At 37.1% G+C, this 16,778-nt stretch overlaps 1 protein-coding gene across 3 annotated transcripts in view; it reads right to left on the bottom strand.

Moving 5' to 3' along the window:
- Positions 1 to 16,778, bottom strand: part of tbc1d22a (TBC1 domain family, member 22a) — a 171,523-nt gene that overhangs the window by 112,015 nt on the left and 42,730 nt on the right. For 2 of the 3 annotated variants that reach the window (XM_089126595.1, XM_089126596.1), the window contains 2 exons: positions 16,683 to 16,748; positions 12,062 to 12,176 (listed from right to left, as the gene is read on the bottom strand). In XM_089126595.1, the coding sequence (XP_088982721.1) occupies positions 12,062 to 12,176; positions 16,683 to 16,748 (181 nt within the window). The remainder of the gene's footprint in view (positions 1 to 12,061; positions 12,177 to 16,682; positions 16,749 to 16,778) is intronic. The other variant, XM_089126597.1, reaches the window with a different exon arrangement.

Below are 16,778 nucleotides of genomic sequence, written 5' to 3'. Positions count from 1 at the left end.
CAGGCAAAACACGTGAATTAATTCACCGCGCGACTCTCACTCAGAGTGCATTATGGGTATTCTCTAGTCGTTGAGCGTACATCGGTCGTACACTTGTTATTGCAGTACATTATGGGATTGAATGCACTCAATAACGTCCACTGTGGTTTTGGAAACCACAACAAATGGCTGTCCCCTCAAATAGTGCCCTATTTAAGGCTATAGGGAGCGATTTCGGACACAGCCCAAGACTTTATCAAATTCTCTGGTCTCTAGATAGGAATAAAGTGCCTCAATGGAACTATAAATGTGGTTTTCGGCCGTTATCATATAGGCCAGGCGAAAATCGGTCAATCGTTTCTGGAAAACGGTGAGGGATTTTTCTTTTCAGACTAGAACTCTTGTGAAAAGAAAAGGAGAACTTTATTTAACTTAGAATGTATTATACACTACTGCACAAACCTTTAGGGTCCAGCATATTAAAATTATGCTGCGGAAAATTCAGGAATAAATTACATTAAATCATTAACTAGAAAACAGGTTTACTTTAAAAAACAAATATACCCAGCCTTAAATGAACAGCAGATAAGGTAAAGACAAAATGCCATGGAGAGTTGCTTTCCCTCAGCGAATATGCAGAAAAATTCAAATTTGTGTAAAAGAAAAGCAATGTAACAAATACAAATCAATACAAAGTGTCTTCATCTCCAACAGACTCATAGGAAGGTTATGGCTCTTGTGTGGGTTTCGGCCCATGGATCCACTTAAGACCACATAAAAAAAAATTCTGCAAAACTGCAGTGGTTTTTTGGGCCTCAAAACTGCTCACCAGTGGCAAAAATGGCTCCCTGGACATGTAACCATAGCAATCGTTTGCGACTTCAGGAATGTTGCGATGTTTTTATTGCTGTTCTGTGTGCAAGAGTGGGAGTGCGTTATGCAGAATGGCTGGAGTCCAATAAACCTCAATGCTTGAAATAGTTTGATTTGAGAGTGTGGGAACTTGGGTAAAAATACCGAATAAACACCACAAGTCATTCGCTGCCTCCAAAACCTTAGCATTGAATGCAAGAGCAGCAGTAAAAGAGTTGAACTTCCCTGAGTGTGAAAAATTATGCAAGATTCGCCCATTAGAATTAATTTGTTTTTATTAGAAGCAAAAGGGGAATCATTACATGTGCTGTAATGGGAAACTCATGGGCCATTAAAAGCATGGCCAGACAATAAAACTGCACTTGTAAATTGATACCAAAAATAAATAAAATTGATAATTCAAAACGTTTTTTTCCACGGGTGACCAAGTGACATTTCCATAGAATACTCCAAGAAATGATTTTGTTAATTGTTATAAACTACACCAAGTCAAGCATGACACGTTTCACAGATCTAAATGAACAGAAAAGTGATTTCTCAGAGCTAGGATCTGCGCAGAAATTCAATTTATAGCTTTTTATAGCCAAGTAATTAAACTAGATCCAAAAATATTCAATAACCGTGATTAGTCAGAGAAAACGAATGACTTTATGACAGGGCAATTTTTCCAGATCATTCATGGCATTTTACACTCAGAGATTAAAAAAAAAAAATGAATATGCAGCTCACAAAGCTAGACATAGCTCAGCTTATGGAAGAAGACTAATGGGAAGCTTATTGAAAATTAATCGTTTCAAAGTTAATGTTATGTTTTCTGTTAGCGTTATTTGTTAATATTACATTATCTATTTCTGTTATATTATGTGATCCTAGTTATTTGTTGACGAATTATTGCTATGTTATAACTTAACACTATGCTAATTAACAGTGTTATGTTATATTAATTTTGTTATTCTTTAACATTATGCCATTTGGTAACATAACATTATCTGTTAATGTTACATTGTGTTATTAATTAATGTTACACAGCTGGTTCATTTTGGATTATTTGTTACAGCTATTGTATTTGTTAATGTTACTTTATCCAATTAAATGTCACATTGAAAACATAATGGAACAAATAAAACATGACAATTTTTAATTTTTATTGACGCTGTTATATTATTTGTAGCAGTTACATTTTTCATTAAGGTTACATTATGTTATCCCTTAATAATATGCTATTTGGTTATACAGTCAAACCAAAAAATATAAAGACTTATATATTTAATATCATATTTTTTTTTTTAACTCATGCATGCAGGACACTATTGTTCATTTATGCAATTGGGGATAGCAAAATAAAATTAACCATGACCAGTAAAGATTTATAACAATTTGCGACCAAGAATTATTTAGACACTTTGACCTGAACATGTTTAGCTCAAGTGTTTTTTAATTGTTTTAATGCGACCTTTTTACACCACAGACTGAACAACATTAAGGTCGTGTGTCCACCAAAACGTTTTTTAGCCAGCTGAAAACACTAGACGCTGCTGAAGAGCCGTGCTTTGGGCGCTTGAGAGCGTTCTGGAAGCACAGCGGGGTTTTTTTTCCGTTGAGACGTTTCGTTGCTATGATACAGAATATCCGCAGCACAGTTTACTTGTAACTGATTTCGCAAATAATTTGTTTCATACTAAAAATTTATTTTTCATCCATTTTGTTCGGTTAGCTCTGCTGGTTGAAGTCGTTGTACAGAAAGAATGTTGTGACAGTTGGTCGGTGTGGTATTAGTCCCGCCCCTCCACTGTGATTGGACGGCTGGGTAAAAAGTGACAGTGATGAGCGCTGCGTTTAATCCAAAGTTGAGCACTTTTCAACTCTCGGCGACCAGTAAAAAACGTTGGGCGCTCGGCGCTTCAGCGTGAAAAAAACGCTCAGCGCCTTGTTACGCTCATGGCGTTTAAAAAACGCGGCGCTCCCATTGAAAACAATTGAAAACATACACCAAGCGCGTGGAAAAACGCTTTGGTGGACACACGGCCTAAGCATTGCTTGGTAATTGGTTGACCTAAATTGGTATTATCTCATCATCATCATCTTTTAGGGCGTTTTCACACCTGAAAGTCCGAACCAAAGTTAACGTTTTGATATATTTTATACTTATATAAAGTTTAGGTTTGGTTTCACACTGCAATTATGCGAGCGCACTAAAGAACTTTAGATGACACACTTGCGCCCTGTCGTCATTGATTGGTTTAGTAAATGGACGGGCATCTGACGTCTGCGTGTTGTCAATTCGGCGGGTAAATTTGACAACATGAACGAACAGACGCATATCGTTGCAACTATATTGTTATTTTTATGGCATAATCACCTGCAGCACCAACTATACACAAGGCTAGTTCAAATTCGCCAAATGAACGTCCGTCCTCATCGTGTCAACATTTTATCGTCGCCGGCAGGAAAGGAGGTGAAGATTGCAAGTTGACTTCTTATGACATCAGACCATACTTCAATTAAAAACCTAGTCTCCTCATCTTCCCATGAGCTACCATGGCCCATTTCTCCTGCAACCAGAACCACCAGAACTTCCTGTAAAAGGTCTGAAAGTCCGAACCATACAGAAATGCTTTCACACTAGAAACGAACCTTTATTCAGTTTGATACGGACCGAAAATACCTCTTTTCGTCGGACCAAATTTCATCTCTTTGGTGCGAGGGAGGTTTCACACCTATAATTTTGATTCGGACCAAACTGAAAAGTCCGGACCAAACAAGGTAAGTGCTAAAGTTCACTTATCGTTACATTAGGTTTATAACATTGTAAAATGTATTAATGTTATGTGACATTAATTGATAACACTGTTGCATTGCTCTATAACAAATTAGTGAGCTTTAAAAGCAAAACTGTCAAACTAAATGGAAAATTGTGCATTATTTAACAACAAAAAAAATGCTGGTATCTTTTTTACCAAGCAACAGGGCTAGGGCAAGTCTCAGAAGGGAACTCAACGAAGAGGAAAAGAGGAAAAATACCTGCCACTAGACATCTCAGGCATCCCAAGGCAGTCACTTAACAACTCGTTAGAGCAAATGAGGAAAGTTAATCAGACCTGCATTAAAATCAGCACTGGGCTCAGTTCTTCAAAGCGAGAAATCTGAACAAACCGATACTCATTAAGGCCTCGATTGTGGGTCACACACCACTAACTGTTCAATTCAACCGTGGAGGCCTGTGACACTTAGTCAATGAACAACCCACAAAGGCCTTCCAGAGGATGGACTGAAAGCAAGAGTCAGCGGTTACAAGCTTAGGGAACTTAATGCACGTGACGTAAAAGACATGGGCTATTTGGAATCTTTCTGAACCATGGTGCCTCCAGAATGGGTACATGCAAGACATCCGCCAGGAAAGCACAAACTGAATGCTATTCCTCATCAGAGCAAAATGGTGTTGTGGAAGAAATCTGCTAGCATGCATCAACTCCTCATGCTAACCAGCCAAACACTGACCCAGAGGAAAAACATGTGCAGTGAAGTTCGAAGAACACTAAAGAACCCTCAAAAGCTTCTCAAAGCTTCCTTCTTTGGTGTCCTTCTTCAACCACCATCTCAAATCTTTGTGCTCCACTATTCAGATCACCAAGAGATCACCATCTCAACGGTGTTGTCCTGCTCAGTAATAGTTCACCTAATCCAGTCGATCTTTAACAGTAGTGCCACTGATCCACATCTGCCCTCCAGAACATTATTCTTGGGGAATCTATACATGAAGACGATGTAAATTATCTTCCTTCTGAATCAATAGTGAACACACCTCTCCACGTACCATTTCATCACACACTCATTCCTTTTAATTATAAAACTTTATAAACGCCTAATGGGAAAACAGCACCAAAAAAAAGCAGCTGAAGAACAAAACCTTCCGAGACAAAGTGGCTGCCTGATTAGATGGAGACTTCCATGAAGAACGGCACTGTAGATTAAAAATATCGATAGAATAGACATATGTAGCTTAACGAGCTATGCAAATGAAGGCAAATGATTAAAAGAGTAATGAATGGGGATATTGAAAGGGTCTGGTGGTTCTGAAACTTTTATTCACACAGAGAACTATAAGCCAAGGCAAATGAAGATGGCTTTAAAACTAAAAATGTCTGATGTATATTGCGGAGAGAAAATGGCTCCAATCAGATCTCAGCAGAAGTCAAAAGTGCTTTCAACAGATGTGTCACCAGGAAACCGAGTCATGTTTCTACATCAGCTTGTGCAATTAGTGCTTCTGATGAAGAATTATTTTCACTTAAACGGACAAAATTGTATGCTCCGTTCTTCTGTGGTATGTGAAACAGCTTGCAGGCAGCCTTTGATGCAGTCTATTATTGCAGGTATTAAAGATTTAAATGAATAGTTCCCCCCAAAATGAAAATGTGTCAATTTACTCTTGTTATTGCAAATTCAAAGGAGTTACTTTCTTATGTGCCACCCAATAGAGGTTTGCCAATATGTCATTTTTTGTAACTGTATCTGTTATTGGTAATAGTGAAATAAAAACAGACACAGGCTTCGCAAGGAGTTTGTAGTGATGTAGATGGAATGGATTTAAAATGCGCAGAGAATGGTATGTATATGATTCAATAAGATGGCAATTTAAGACATTTAATCCATTAGCTCTTATGGCTGGTTCAGATTACATGATATATTTTTTTTGTCTCTTACGATAGTCACTGTGTCGGATTACGCGATTTGCACTCCTAAAATCTTTTCGTGTCGTCGACAAGACACGTCAGACTACACGTTGCTTCCTGACCAGTAACCGCATGCCGTCTTTAACGGCGCACGTGATTAAGGTGAAACTAGTAAGTAGCGAGTCTGTTCCGGAAACAAACGAACACAAACAATGGATGAAGCGGTGAGTGTTGAATTGGCCGTCCTGTGTTCAGAACAAAGTCAAAAAAGAAAGAAAACCCGAAGGACACGTTCCTGGATTGCTCGAAGAGGACAGTATGGGCTGTCAATCCTCCAAAGAGAACTTGAGGTAAAATATTGTTCTCTTATATATTTTTACATTTAGTTTTAACGTTAGCACCATAGTCTCTCTTTCGTTTCGCCATTTTTGAAAGTTGTGTACGGAAAAGCTTCTGTGCTCCTATTGGTCAACCTCATACAGGTGACGGAACCGTCATGGACTGCCGTTAAAAAAATTAAACATGCTAGATTTTTTTTTTTGTCGTGATGTTATGAAGACGCGACGTAGGTTGTCGCCCACTATGACACACTATACGAGATGATACGATCAAATCTTGCGTCCCGACGGCCGTTGTCGTTTACGGATCCCCACGACACCCTACGTCAAACGGATCGTGCCAAAATCGGGCTAAAATCGTGTAATCTGAAGCAGGCATTAAGCCGAGACACGGCAGGCAAAATCATCGATTTTTCATGCGGTGATCCGTTTTGAGATTTTGGGCTAGTTTACTTCTTCAATATGTGTTCTTTCAAGCTTCTATAAGGAAAATGTAGAAAATACGAATTAAGATCTTTATTTTATTACATTTATTTACTTGCGGCAGTAAATTTCTCCCAAATTTACCAAGAGGTTAGCATTCCAATATGTCACGCCGCATTCCTTCGGTTTACTGAAGTCTGACATGACCGGTATCGTTGTAAAGCTCTGAATCTCCTGAACAACGCTGCTGTGTAACCCAAATATGGGGATTTCCTTCCTATCAGTAACCAATCGTGAATGTCCAAAGGGTGATTTAAAGCTAATGCCGAAATCTCATTGGCAACTACTGGTTTCTGCTAAAGTGATTCGCTCATACACATCATGTGGTGTACTCTACTAATGGTAATTCATTGAGTTACTGCAGTTTTAGGCCTTATATGATTGCCATGTTATTAAATAATCAGTTTTCATGAGCTTGAAATATTATAAATCATTATTACTAAGGGCCTGAGCATTTATTCTGTTTTTGAGCAATAGAAATGTATTAAAATTCCCTACTTAAATCTTTTTTTTTCATCTTGTGTGTAAACAAAATGAAAAAAATAAATTTGCACCTGGCTCTATCATATGTTCAGATCTATCTACTGAAAATATATGCAAAATTGTCCATATTTAATGAGATAGTGCCTAATTTGCATAATTAAACACACAAATTTGAAAAACTTACAATAATTTTTTTTTTATAGAAAATATACTTATATACTTATACTTATATAATATAATATATTATAAATATAATAAACCGAGGACGTTTCATGGTGATATCCACTATTTATTTTTTTTCCCTATTCACCTGTAGTGTTTTGCCTTAAAAAGCACTATTGCTACTTCGGAGAATTTGAATCCTTATAACAGTTAAAATATGTTGGTTAAGAATGGGAACTTTCATCTTAATTCGCAATTTTTAAATGTAATAAAAATACATCACTTATGCTTTGTGCCAATCCATTCCAACGATTTCCTGTTCAGGGAGGGCATCCCTAGGTTTTTGAACATCAAAACATGCACAAACTGCATAAATGTACAAAACCTGAACAGGAATAATCCATTTCCCTGTTTTTACAAAAAAACAATAACTTTGAAGTAGTTGCCAAAAAAAAAACATGACTGAATTCTTGTTGACTTTAAATGGGTGATAGATTGGTTATGGCCATATTTTTTCCATCTTAGTTAGCGGTATTGGCAAAATCATCTCTACCACCTACTGGACTGGAGTATTAATTGCTTGTTACACATAGGAGAGTAATTAAGTCTGACCCAATATTACAGTTTAAAAAAAAAAGGTTTACTTATCAGGTTTTTCTTCAACAAACGTGATTGGAACACACATCAAGCTACATGAACTTATTTTGCTGATACTTTTAGGTACCACAGCACTAAATTCACCCATCCAACTATCCATGAAATTATTTATTTGAATGATTTATGATATAATCCCTAAAAATACAACTACCACTAAACACCATATTAAAACAAAACGGTTTCCTGTTGGCCAGTCTACCTTTTCCTGTCCAGGCTGCCATTTTTTTAGCCATGAAGAATCATGAATGTGAGCCCGTCTTGCTGCCGATCGCTCTATAAAACTACAAGCAATCAAAAACTGCAAAAACCATTCAGGTGCCTTCCTTCCTATGCAATAGTTTGACTACCACGAGAAGCGTTCCCTGCAGCCTTGCTACCACAAGAAATCAATAGGATTGAATTTAACTTCAGTTAGTTTTTTCTTCCATTAGACCTTGACCCTCCAAGTCCAAAAACTCAGAACAGATTAGAAATTGCATTTGTTGTAGGCAAATCAAATTCAAATGTATTTTGAAGGCTCTTTGAACAAGGGCAGAAAAGCCCCAATGAAGATTTTCCCTGTCTCCTCTAGCCTTTACTTTCAGGCATCATGAAAATGATTGTTTAATAATGAAATGCCCTAACAGCAAGGTACACACAACCACACTAACTAGCCCCTAATTTAGCCCTGTCATCATACATTTTTTAAAGCAGGAATCAAGAACGATCTGTGGCTTAAAGTAAATAACGCAATTATGCTAAGAGGAATTTGTGGGCGTATTTTATTCTGCACTGACTAAATAGAGGCTTATGCTCTGATCCAGAGTATTTCAGACATGCAGCGTTGGGGAGCAACTCATTTAAAAGTAGCTGGAAACTTCTTAGTTCATTGAAAAATGAAAATTCTTAACCTCACCCATTATGTCATTTCAAATCAGTAAGACTTGTTCTACTTTAGAAAACCAATTGTGGTCGTTCTTTCCCATGCAGTAACTTACAAGCTTCATATTCACAGCAGAACCATTAGAGACCAGAATTTAAGATATCCCTAAAACCGTGATATCCACCACAGAAAAAGTGATTTATGGGCGAGTCTTGAGAGAATCCAAATTTTTAGTAGAAAAACTGATCCATCTAAATCACTCATAACTAAGATTTTCATAAAATAAGCCAAGCAGAGCCAGGGCGATGTCAAGCTTCTTAATGTAATTCTGGTCTGTTTCTCACAAAGCTATTGTACGACTCAGAAGACATGGAAAGTAGTCCACAAGTCATGGACCATTTGCATGATTTCCTGAACCTTGAAAGCTTCAGTCCCGGTTCATTGTAAAAGCATGGGTCTCAAACATTCAAAATGTCTCCTTGTGTTTCACAGTAGAATGAACGTCTAAGGTGTGGACTCATTACTCACATGAGGGTTTTATTTTTCAATTAACACCTAGACTGAATGTAGTTAAGCTACTTTAAAACTGCAAGCTAATCACAATTTAAAGTAGCTTCCTAAACACTGTAGACAAGTAAGGATTCCTTGGTGTGCGCCATTACGTGCACATTGATGGATATGGGTGTCTCGTCAGAGTGAAGCAGTGATGTTTTGCTATGCTTGACCTCAACAGTGAGCACTTGGCCCACATCGAACACTTTGAATGAGTGTCTGTCACACATGGCACCATGCCTTATTGCGCCTGGTGGAGTTGAGGGAAATAAATTACTGAGAAATTTGGTCCAGGTACATTTTCCTGCAAACTTTCCTCCACACACAGTGAAGAGAGAGAGTTGTCCCAAACGTCTTTATCATGGGAGAACAAGGGCCTTCTTCTGGCATTATCATTGTCTTCTGACAAGTATAAACACAGAGGCATAAAAAAACAAATAAAGTATGCCTTTCAGAGAAAGAGCAATTAAGAATCTCATTTTGCAACGTGAACCGCAGAAACTCTGCTGGGAGAAAGACAACCAACAAGGAAATAACAAATGGTGCATTAAAACAAAGCAACATTGCTGCAGGACTTCTGACGACTTCAAGGCCTACGCCCAAAACATCCTCATGTTGCTCCAAACCCATAAGACGTTTGTTGTTCTTCAAAACAAAAATGAAGTTGTTTTAAAATGGAAACCTGAGGGATTTCTGTCCCTCCACTTAAAGTCTAAAAAGTCTCTTCACTTTTCAAAAAACGTTTGCTGATAATTTACTTAAGGTTTTTTGATGAAAACATTCCAGGATTTTTCCTGGTATAATGGACTTCAATGGGAACCAAACAGTTCAAGGTCCAAAAGACAGTTTCCGTGCAAACTGTTTAAAGGGCTTTAATCGATTCCAGATGATAAATAAGGGTCTAATCAAGCGAAAAGATCGCTCATTAAAAAAAAAAAAACCAAAGTTTAAGTTTTAGAAGCTCAAAAAGATTTGTTCATTTTGATAAACGAGTTCGAACAGGAGAGTCACGAACGTGTATCGCAGTACAGAGCAAGGCGACCATTTGAGTGTTTTCACACAAACCGCTCGTTTCTTGTCTTAGGCCATCAATGTGTACTTACATTTCCGAGTCATTAAATCATGTTTAATCAGTCCCACCAGGATTTCACGATTTTTTTTGTGTGATTTTTGCGATCAAAATGACTGATTTTGTGGTGGTAATTTCCAAAAATTTGTGAAAAAATTTGCGATTTACATATAACATTTACCATAATAGTATTCAGTCCTTCCAGAAAAACGCTGAGTTTTTTTTGTGATTGTTGCTGGCAAAAATTGATTGATTACGTCGCCCGTTTTCTTTAAAAATGCGATGGAATATGCGGGATATTTATGCAATTTTATGCGACGAAATTGCAGGAATTTGCAAAAATTGAGGGAACTTGCAAAAATTGCGGTTTGATGAAAAAGAGAAAAAAAGTGATTCCCCCAACATCCTGTTAATGTAAGAGTCATTTCTTATTACTTCCTTTGATAAGCAAGCATACTACATTATAGAAAGTGCTGGGAATATTTAATTTCTCATCTTGTTTTATTTCAGACTGTAACGAGTGTAAATAAGGTGTGGCCCCTTTAAGAGCTGCGCGCTCCCTGTTGAACTCTCTGCAGTGTTATATGTGCGCCTCGAACACCCCATGTGTGCGGGTAATTTCTGTTTGATGCAACTTCTTTTATATTATGTTGTTTATTAAGTAACGATGTGGCGGTAGAACGTGTGACAGACAGTTATACGAGTGCGATTTGTGATGTCAATCGCCTCCGCGAGTCTGTCTGGCGTCGCGTAATTGCGTCGCTTCATAACGTTCCCATGGAAACAGGGGGAAATGGCTGCTCTTCTGTGAACATTTTTCAACTTTCTGCTAAGATACATGTGACTTTTTTTGCAACGAAAATGCGAGGATTATGAAATTATGCAAACCCCGCATATTTTGCACGGAAATCGGCAATTTATGCGGCGAAAGTGCGGCGTATTTGAAAAAATGCGGCCCCCGCATAAATATGCGGACCTTGGCTGATTTTGCATTGAATTCAGCGATCGCATAATCGCGTTTTTCTGGAGGGACTGTTTAATTTTGACTTCCCTGTGCATGCTTTTTAAGGTGAACCGAGGGCGGACGCCCTAAACCTGCATTATATGACTGATAGACAACAACGGTTTGACCGAAAAATATCAAAATTGGAAATACTGTGGAAACAAAGACACCTACATCTTGGATGCCCTTGAGGTAAGCTAAAACATATCAAAAATTCATTTCAAAGTGAACTATCCCTTTAAGGGGCATTCACACGGACAGTGATTTGCTGTGACAAAGTGACCAGAAAACACTCGTTTTCACTCGTTGTGACATGGGCAAATGCGACTGTTGGCAGAAATGTCTGCAAATGAGCAGTGATGCGGTGTAACCTTTCTCTTTCAGCAAATGCAAAGTGTACTTGTGTTTGTGTGTTTTTGGCCTGGAGAACAAATTAGGCGGAACTTGGGGGGGATTTGATTCCTCGAAGATCAGACAAGGTCAAATGACCCAGGAAAAATGTATCCTCATAGATGCCAACAACAGCAGAGCCTGGGGAAAAGCCCCTTTCCCTCCATCCGTTGAGTGCGTCAATTAAGCCGAGCCTTGCTCATTGCATGGTTTGGGATTTTACTGTCCCATAAGTCCATTGGAAGGGCCCCTTAGGGCCCTTCAGAATCATTAATCTGGACAGCCCGTTTAGTCTACTAGAAATCGTACGCTCAAAGGTGTAAAGGTCAAGACATTGGGAACAACCACAAAGATTGAATCTGACAAACTCAAGATCCTTGGAAGAGCTTAAACGGGCATGTTATGACAAATATTGAAAAAATATGATGGTGAGTTTGTGAGTTTACACAGCTGTGCTGTCTGAGTCTGCAAGGGCCTTATACATAATTATGAGACTTCATATGCATATATCATATTGCAAAATAGTTATTGACTTACCAATATACTCGAAAACATAAACCACAAAGAAGGGTGTGACAAGGTCATTGATGCCCTGAACGTAACCACTTGCTGGATGTCGTATTGCCCAGATGAACAAAATTCGCTCGAAGATCTAGAAAAAAAAAGAAGAAGATATCATGATTATGTTCAACATTTATATGCAAGAAGCGATTTCATTTAATCATGCAATACAACATGAAAACTGTTAGTAGCAGAATTTGAATGGACAAGGTCACTCAAACGGTTTTAATTAGAGACACAGTGGGATCAGCCACCCCCCAGCTAGCAATCAATTAAGAAAATCAATTAAGCCTTCTGAGCTTTTTAATCATTAACATCACAACATTCAATGGCGTAGACAGCAAGGTGAGAAATTACAATTAGCTGTGTGCATATTTATTAATAGATGGCGATCTCTCTTTATATGAGGCCTTGGGAAAGACTTTAGCCCAAAGTATAATTCAGTTTTGATGCAAACGATATGCTAATTTTGGTTTTAAGAGGAAACCAGAATAAGGTATTTATAATTTCCTCAAAGATGTATTTGCAAACGGGGAAACTCGAAATTCTAGATGATACCAGAGTTGTGACGTTGGAAAGGGCATCTCGATGTGAAACAAAGTTTGTTGCGAATGGCAATTCGATAATATTGTTGTGAGTTCGTGTTTGTCTTGTTGGTATAGAACAATTGTTTTGTACAGTGTAATGGATTATAACATCATAAACAGGTAAGATTCGAAAACTTATGTTAGTGAAAGCCTTGTTTTTAATGAGCTAATACAATATTCCACTATTTTGTGTCTAATTATTTACTTATGTGGCAAGTAGCTGTGTAATAAGTGGGATAATGTACTGTATATCCAGCTGGATCACACTCCCTGGGTTTATTTTTTATTTTTTTTGCAAAACCACCTGGATGTACATTATCGCTTACTTAAAGGAGTAGTCAGCTTTTGCTGATAATTTACTCACCCCCATGTCATCCAAGATGTCCATGTCATTCTTTCTTCAGTCGAAAAGAAATTAAGGTTTTTGATGAAAACATTCCAGCATTTTTCTCCATATAATCCACTTTACTGGGAACCAAACGGTTCAAGGTCCAAAAGACACTTTCAGTGCGAACTGCAAACTGTTCAAAGGGCTTTAAACGATTCCAGACGATGAATCAAGCGAAACGATCACTCATTAAAAAAAAATAAAATAACAAAGTTTAAGTTTTATAAGCTCTGTGATGCGCGTTCGTGACTCTCCTGTTCGAACTCGTTCATCAAAATGAACAAATCTTTTTTCGTGTCGAAATGAACGAATTGACTCGGAAAAAGATTTGTTCATTTCAGAATCGTTTAAAGCCCTTTGAACAGTTTGCAGTTTGCACTGAAACTGTCTTTTGGACCTTGAACCGTTTGGTTACCAATAAAGTGCATTATCCTGGACTGTTTTCATCCAAAACCTTAATTTCTTTTCGATTGAAGAAAGAATGACATGGACATCTTGGATGACATGGGGGTGAGTTCATTTTTTTATTTTTTAAAGTGAACTACTCCTTTAAGCGTCACAAACATTTTAAATATTTAACAAAAAACATGTGAAAATTGTCCTTGTGGAAACCCGAGCTCCAAAAATAACACATAGCACATTATAAATAGCACATTCTGTATTATTATTGTTTATTTTGAGTAAAAGATGCGATTCTGGAACATGTCCTACTTGGTAAAACCGTGCTCATTTTTTAAATACATTCATGTAATCTTGTCTGAGTTTTGAGTAACAACTTCACCACTTTAACGCCAGATGTTGTTTTTAAGTTGATCTTTTTGACAAAAAAAAACAAGATTTTTTTTTTTGGCGTTCCTTTCTTTGGAGGCAATACCTTAATTCAAAGTGATGGTGACAGTTTTGTGTGTGTTTTCGTCTCACCTTGCTGTCAGCACAATGGAAAGAAGCGAGAAGTTTGACTTAAATCAATGGAAGACTTTCTTTCTCTTCTCTGATGCATGCAACTGACATCTCCTGCGCTCCTTTCAGAACGTAATGTATCTGTCATCCCCAAATAAACTCATCTCTCACGTTGAGCCCTAAACAATAAATGTGTACAAGGCAGCTCGCGCTCGTTTTCTTTCCCGATTGTGTCGATCAAATGGTGCGGCTTTCACGTCTGCGCTCTTTTCTGTGATCAAAGCTCCATTTATCAAAGACTTCAGACTATAATGTGAGTGTCTCCACATAGCTGACATCCTCTCTCGAACCCTCCCACCCCGTCCCTTCTCCTTCGAGGTAGTCATGGCAAGATCTCCTCCAGAAGTCTATTACATAGTGGAAATTAGACACTAAACCGGGCAGCAGAAATCAATGGGCTTGCACTGAAGCACCCGAAGCCAAAATATGATCCGTTTATTTGGTGAGGAGACATCCACAGTGAAGATCACCGCTCTCCAAACACTGCTCGTGTTTGATTCTCCTTTTAAATGCGAAATTATTATTTAAAAGGCGGCGCTTGGAAAAATGGAGAAGGAATCTTGCTCAGGGCCACGATACATCGACAGAGCTGTGTTTGCGATGGAAATTCATGGCTTGAGAGCCCATCACACTAAATTGAATATGTTGAATATGAAATCGAAAGGCCGTGTTGGGGGTAGTTAAGTGCATTCGCAAAGATCTTCACCAGAGCACCGAACAAACTGAAGGACATTCTTCATCGGTTCTCCTTTTTTTTAAATATATTTGAAGAATAATTCACGTCGGATTTAAAAAAATAAATCTAAAATGTATGTGCATTCAAATGAACCATGTGTATTATGTATTATTTCACTATACATGTTGATATTTTCTAAATATTTGTGAGGTGAGACCAGTTATCTTAGTTTTATTATAGTGGTAACACTTTACAGTAAGGTTTCATTGATTAACATTTATTAACTACTTTAGTTAGATTTAAATAAGAACAAACAATGCTTCTACAGCATTTGTTAATCTTAATTTCGACATTTGGAAATGCGTTATAAAAATGAAAAATTGTATTTGACAATATTAGTTAATGCTAACATGAGCAACTGTATTTTTACTAACCAATATTAATAAATGTCATAAAGTATATCGGTTACTTCATGTTAGTCAATATATTACAACTAATGTTAACAAATTACACTTTATTGTAAAGTGTTACCATTACAGTTTTAAGAATACTTTTTTTAATTATACATGTTAATTTAATTCCCAAGTTAATATTTGTGTATTTTTTATTAATATTTAGGATTTTTTTTCAGCTTTTTAGTTTTCATAACTTTCAGATAATTGCCAAGGCAAAGTTTCTCATCTAATATTTTATATTTTAAGCTTTATTTCAATGAGCAGAAATGGGACATATTGTATTCCATACAGTTTGTACATTCAAAATATGACAGAATTATCAGCTTGATCTAGTGTTTAATTACGAATATTGTTGGTTTTTTGACGAATTGCTTTGTTTCTCTCTTGTAAGATCATGAAAGGGCAACTTCAATCCTGTAGGGTTTGGAACAGAACATTGGTCCCACACTTCCCTTTACATGCTGTCCATTTTGAATGCACGGTACATTTGGGAATAGCGGTGACGTGTGTTTGAGGACATAACAAAAGTGTGTTCTGTTCGCTAATTGAAATGTGTTAGTGCATGCGTCATTGACAGACATCATTACAAGACTTTCTTTTGGCATGCTATCATGTGATACAAATACACAGCATTTCAAAGCCAACATGCTACCAACGGAAAGTTGACGCAAATGCTCCAGCTTAACGTGCTCGAACTTAGTTTTAAGGATTAGTTCTCGAATGAAAATGATTTGATCATCTCATGTCATTTCAAACCTGTATGAGATATTTTCTCCCAAGGAATACAGAAGAAAATGTCTTTTTTTTAAAAAAAAACTACTGTTCGAAATTGCTTACACGATTATGAAGCAGGACTAAAATTTTCAAAGTTTCAAAATGGATGCAAAAGCAACATAAGTGACCCAAAGGACACTATATTTCATGTTTTCTGAAGGAACAGAGTGGAAATTAAGCCCTTACATTTTATAATACATTTGAATGACAAGTAAGCATGTTCTTCTCAATGATGATTCTAATTAAATGAGGATTTAAGATATGTATACTAATTTTACGTTAAAATGATTTGAATTTTCCCCTTGATTGTCATATAAATAGTCACAATTTAAAAAAAAAACTTTTTTCTTTCATTTATTTACACAAGATAACATTTTTTAATAATAATAAATAAAAAAATAAAAAAATGTTCCTTAACTTGGGTATATGTGCACCCTCTTAGGGTATAGTCTGTTCTCCGACTGTCCGACACACATAAATAATAGGTATAGATCACTTCTACGACACGTGTATGGTTTCTGAAACCTGAAAGCTTTATTTCCCAATCATTCTAAATGTACGATGTACCACCACAGTCTTCAGATTTCTCTTGTGTTTCATTGAAGAAATAAAATCATATGGGTTTGCAATGAGACAAGGATGACATAAAGCTCATTCTGAAATGGATTGTTTCTTTAAGATGCTTTATGTGTCTGGGTGTGAGTATGTGAGAATGAACACGTCAAGCTGAGTAAAATGGGTAGTGCAAACTTCTCACCTCTTGCACAGAAGCTTGTTGAAAGAGAGGTATAAGAGGATTAGTTCTCGGTATGTCAATGTGAATCTGCAGGGAAGAGAGACACACAAAAAAAAA

This window comes from Pimephales promelas, chromosome 24 (genome assembly GCF_988280905.1).
Source record: "Pimephales promelas chromosome 24, fPimPro1.hap1.1, whole genome shotgun sequence".
NCBI lineage: Eukaryota > Metazoa > Chordata > Actinopteri > Cypriniformes > Leuciscidae > Pimephales > Pimephales promelas.
Note: the sequence above shows the minus strand (reverse complement) of the source record. Positions and strands in the feature narration are given on the sequence as shown.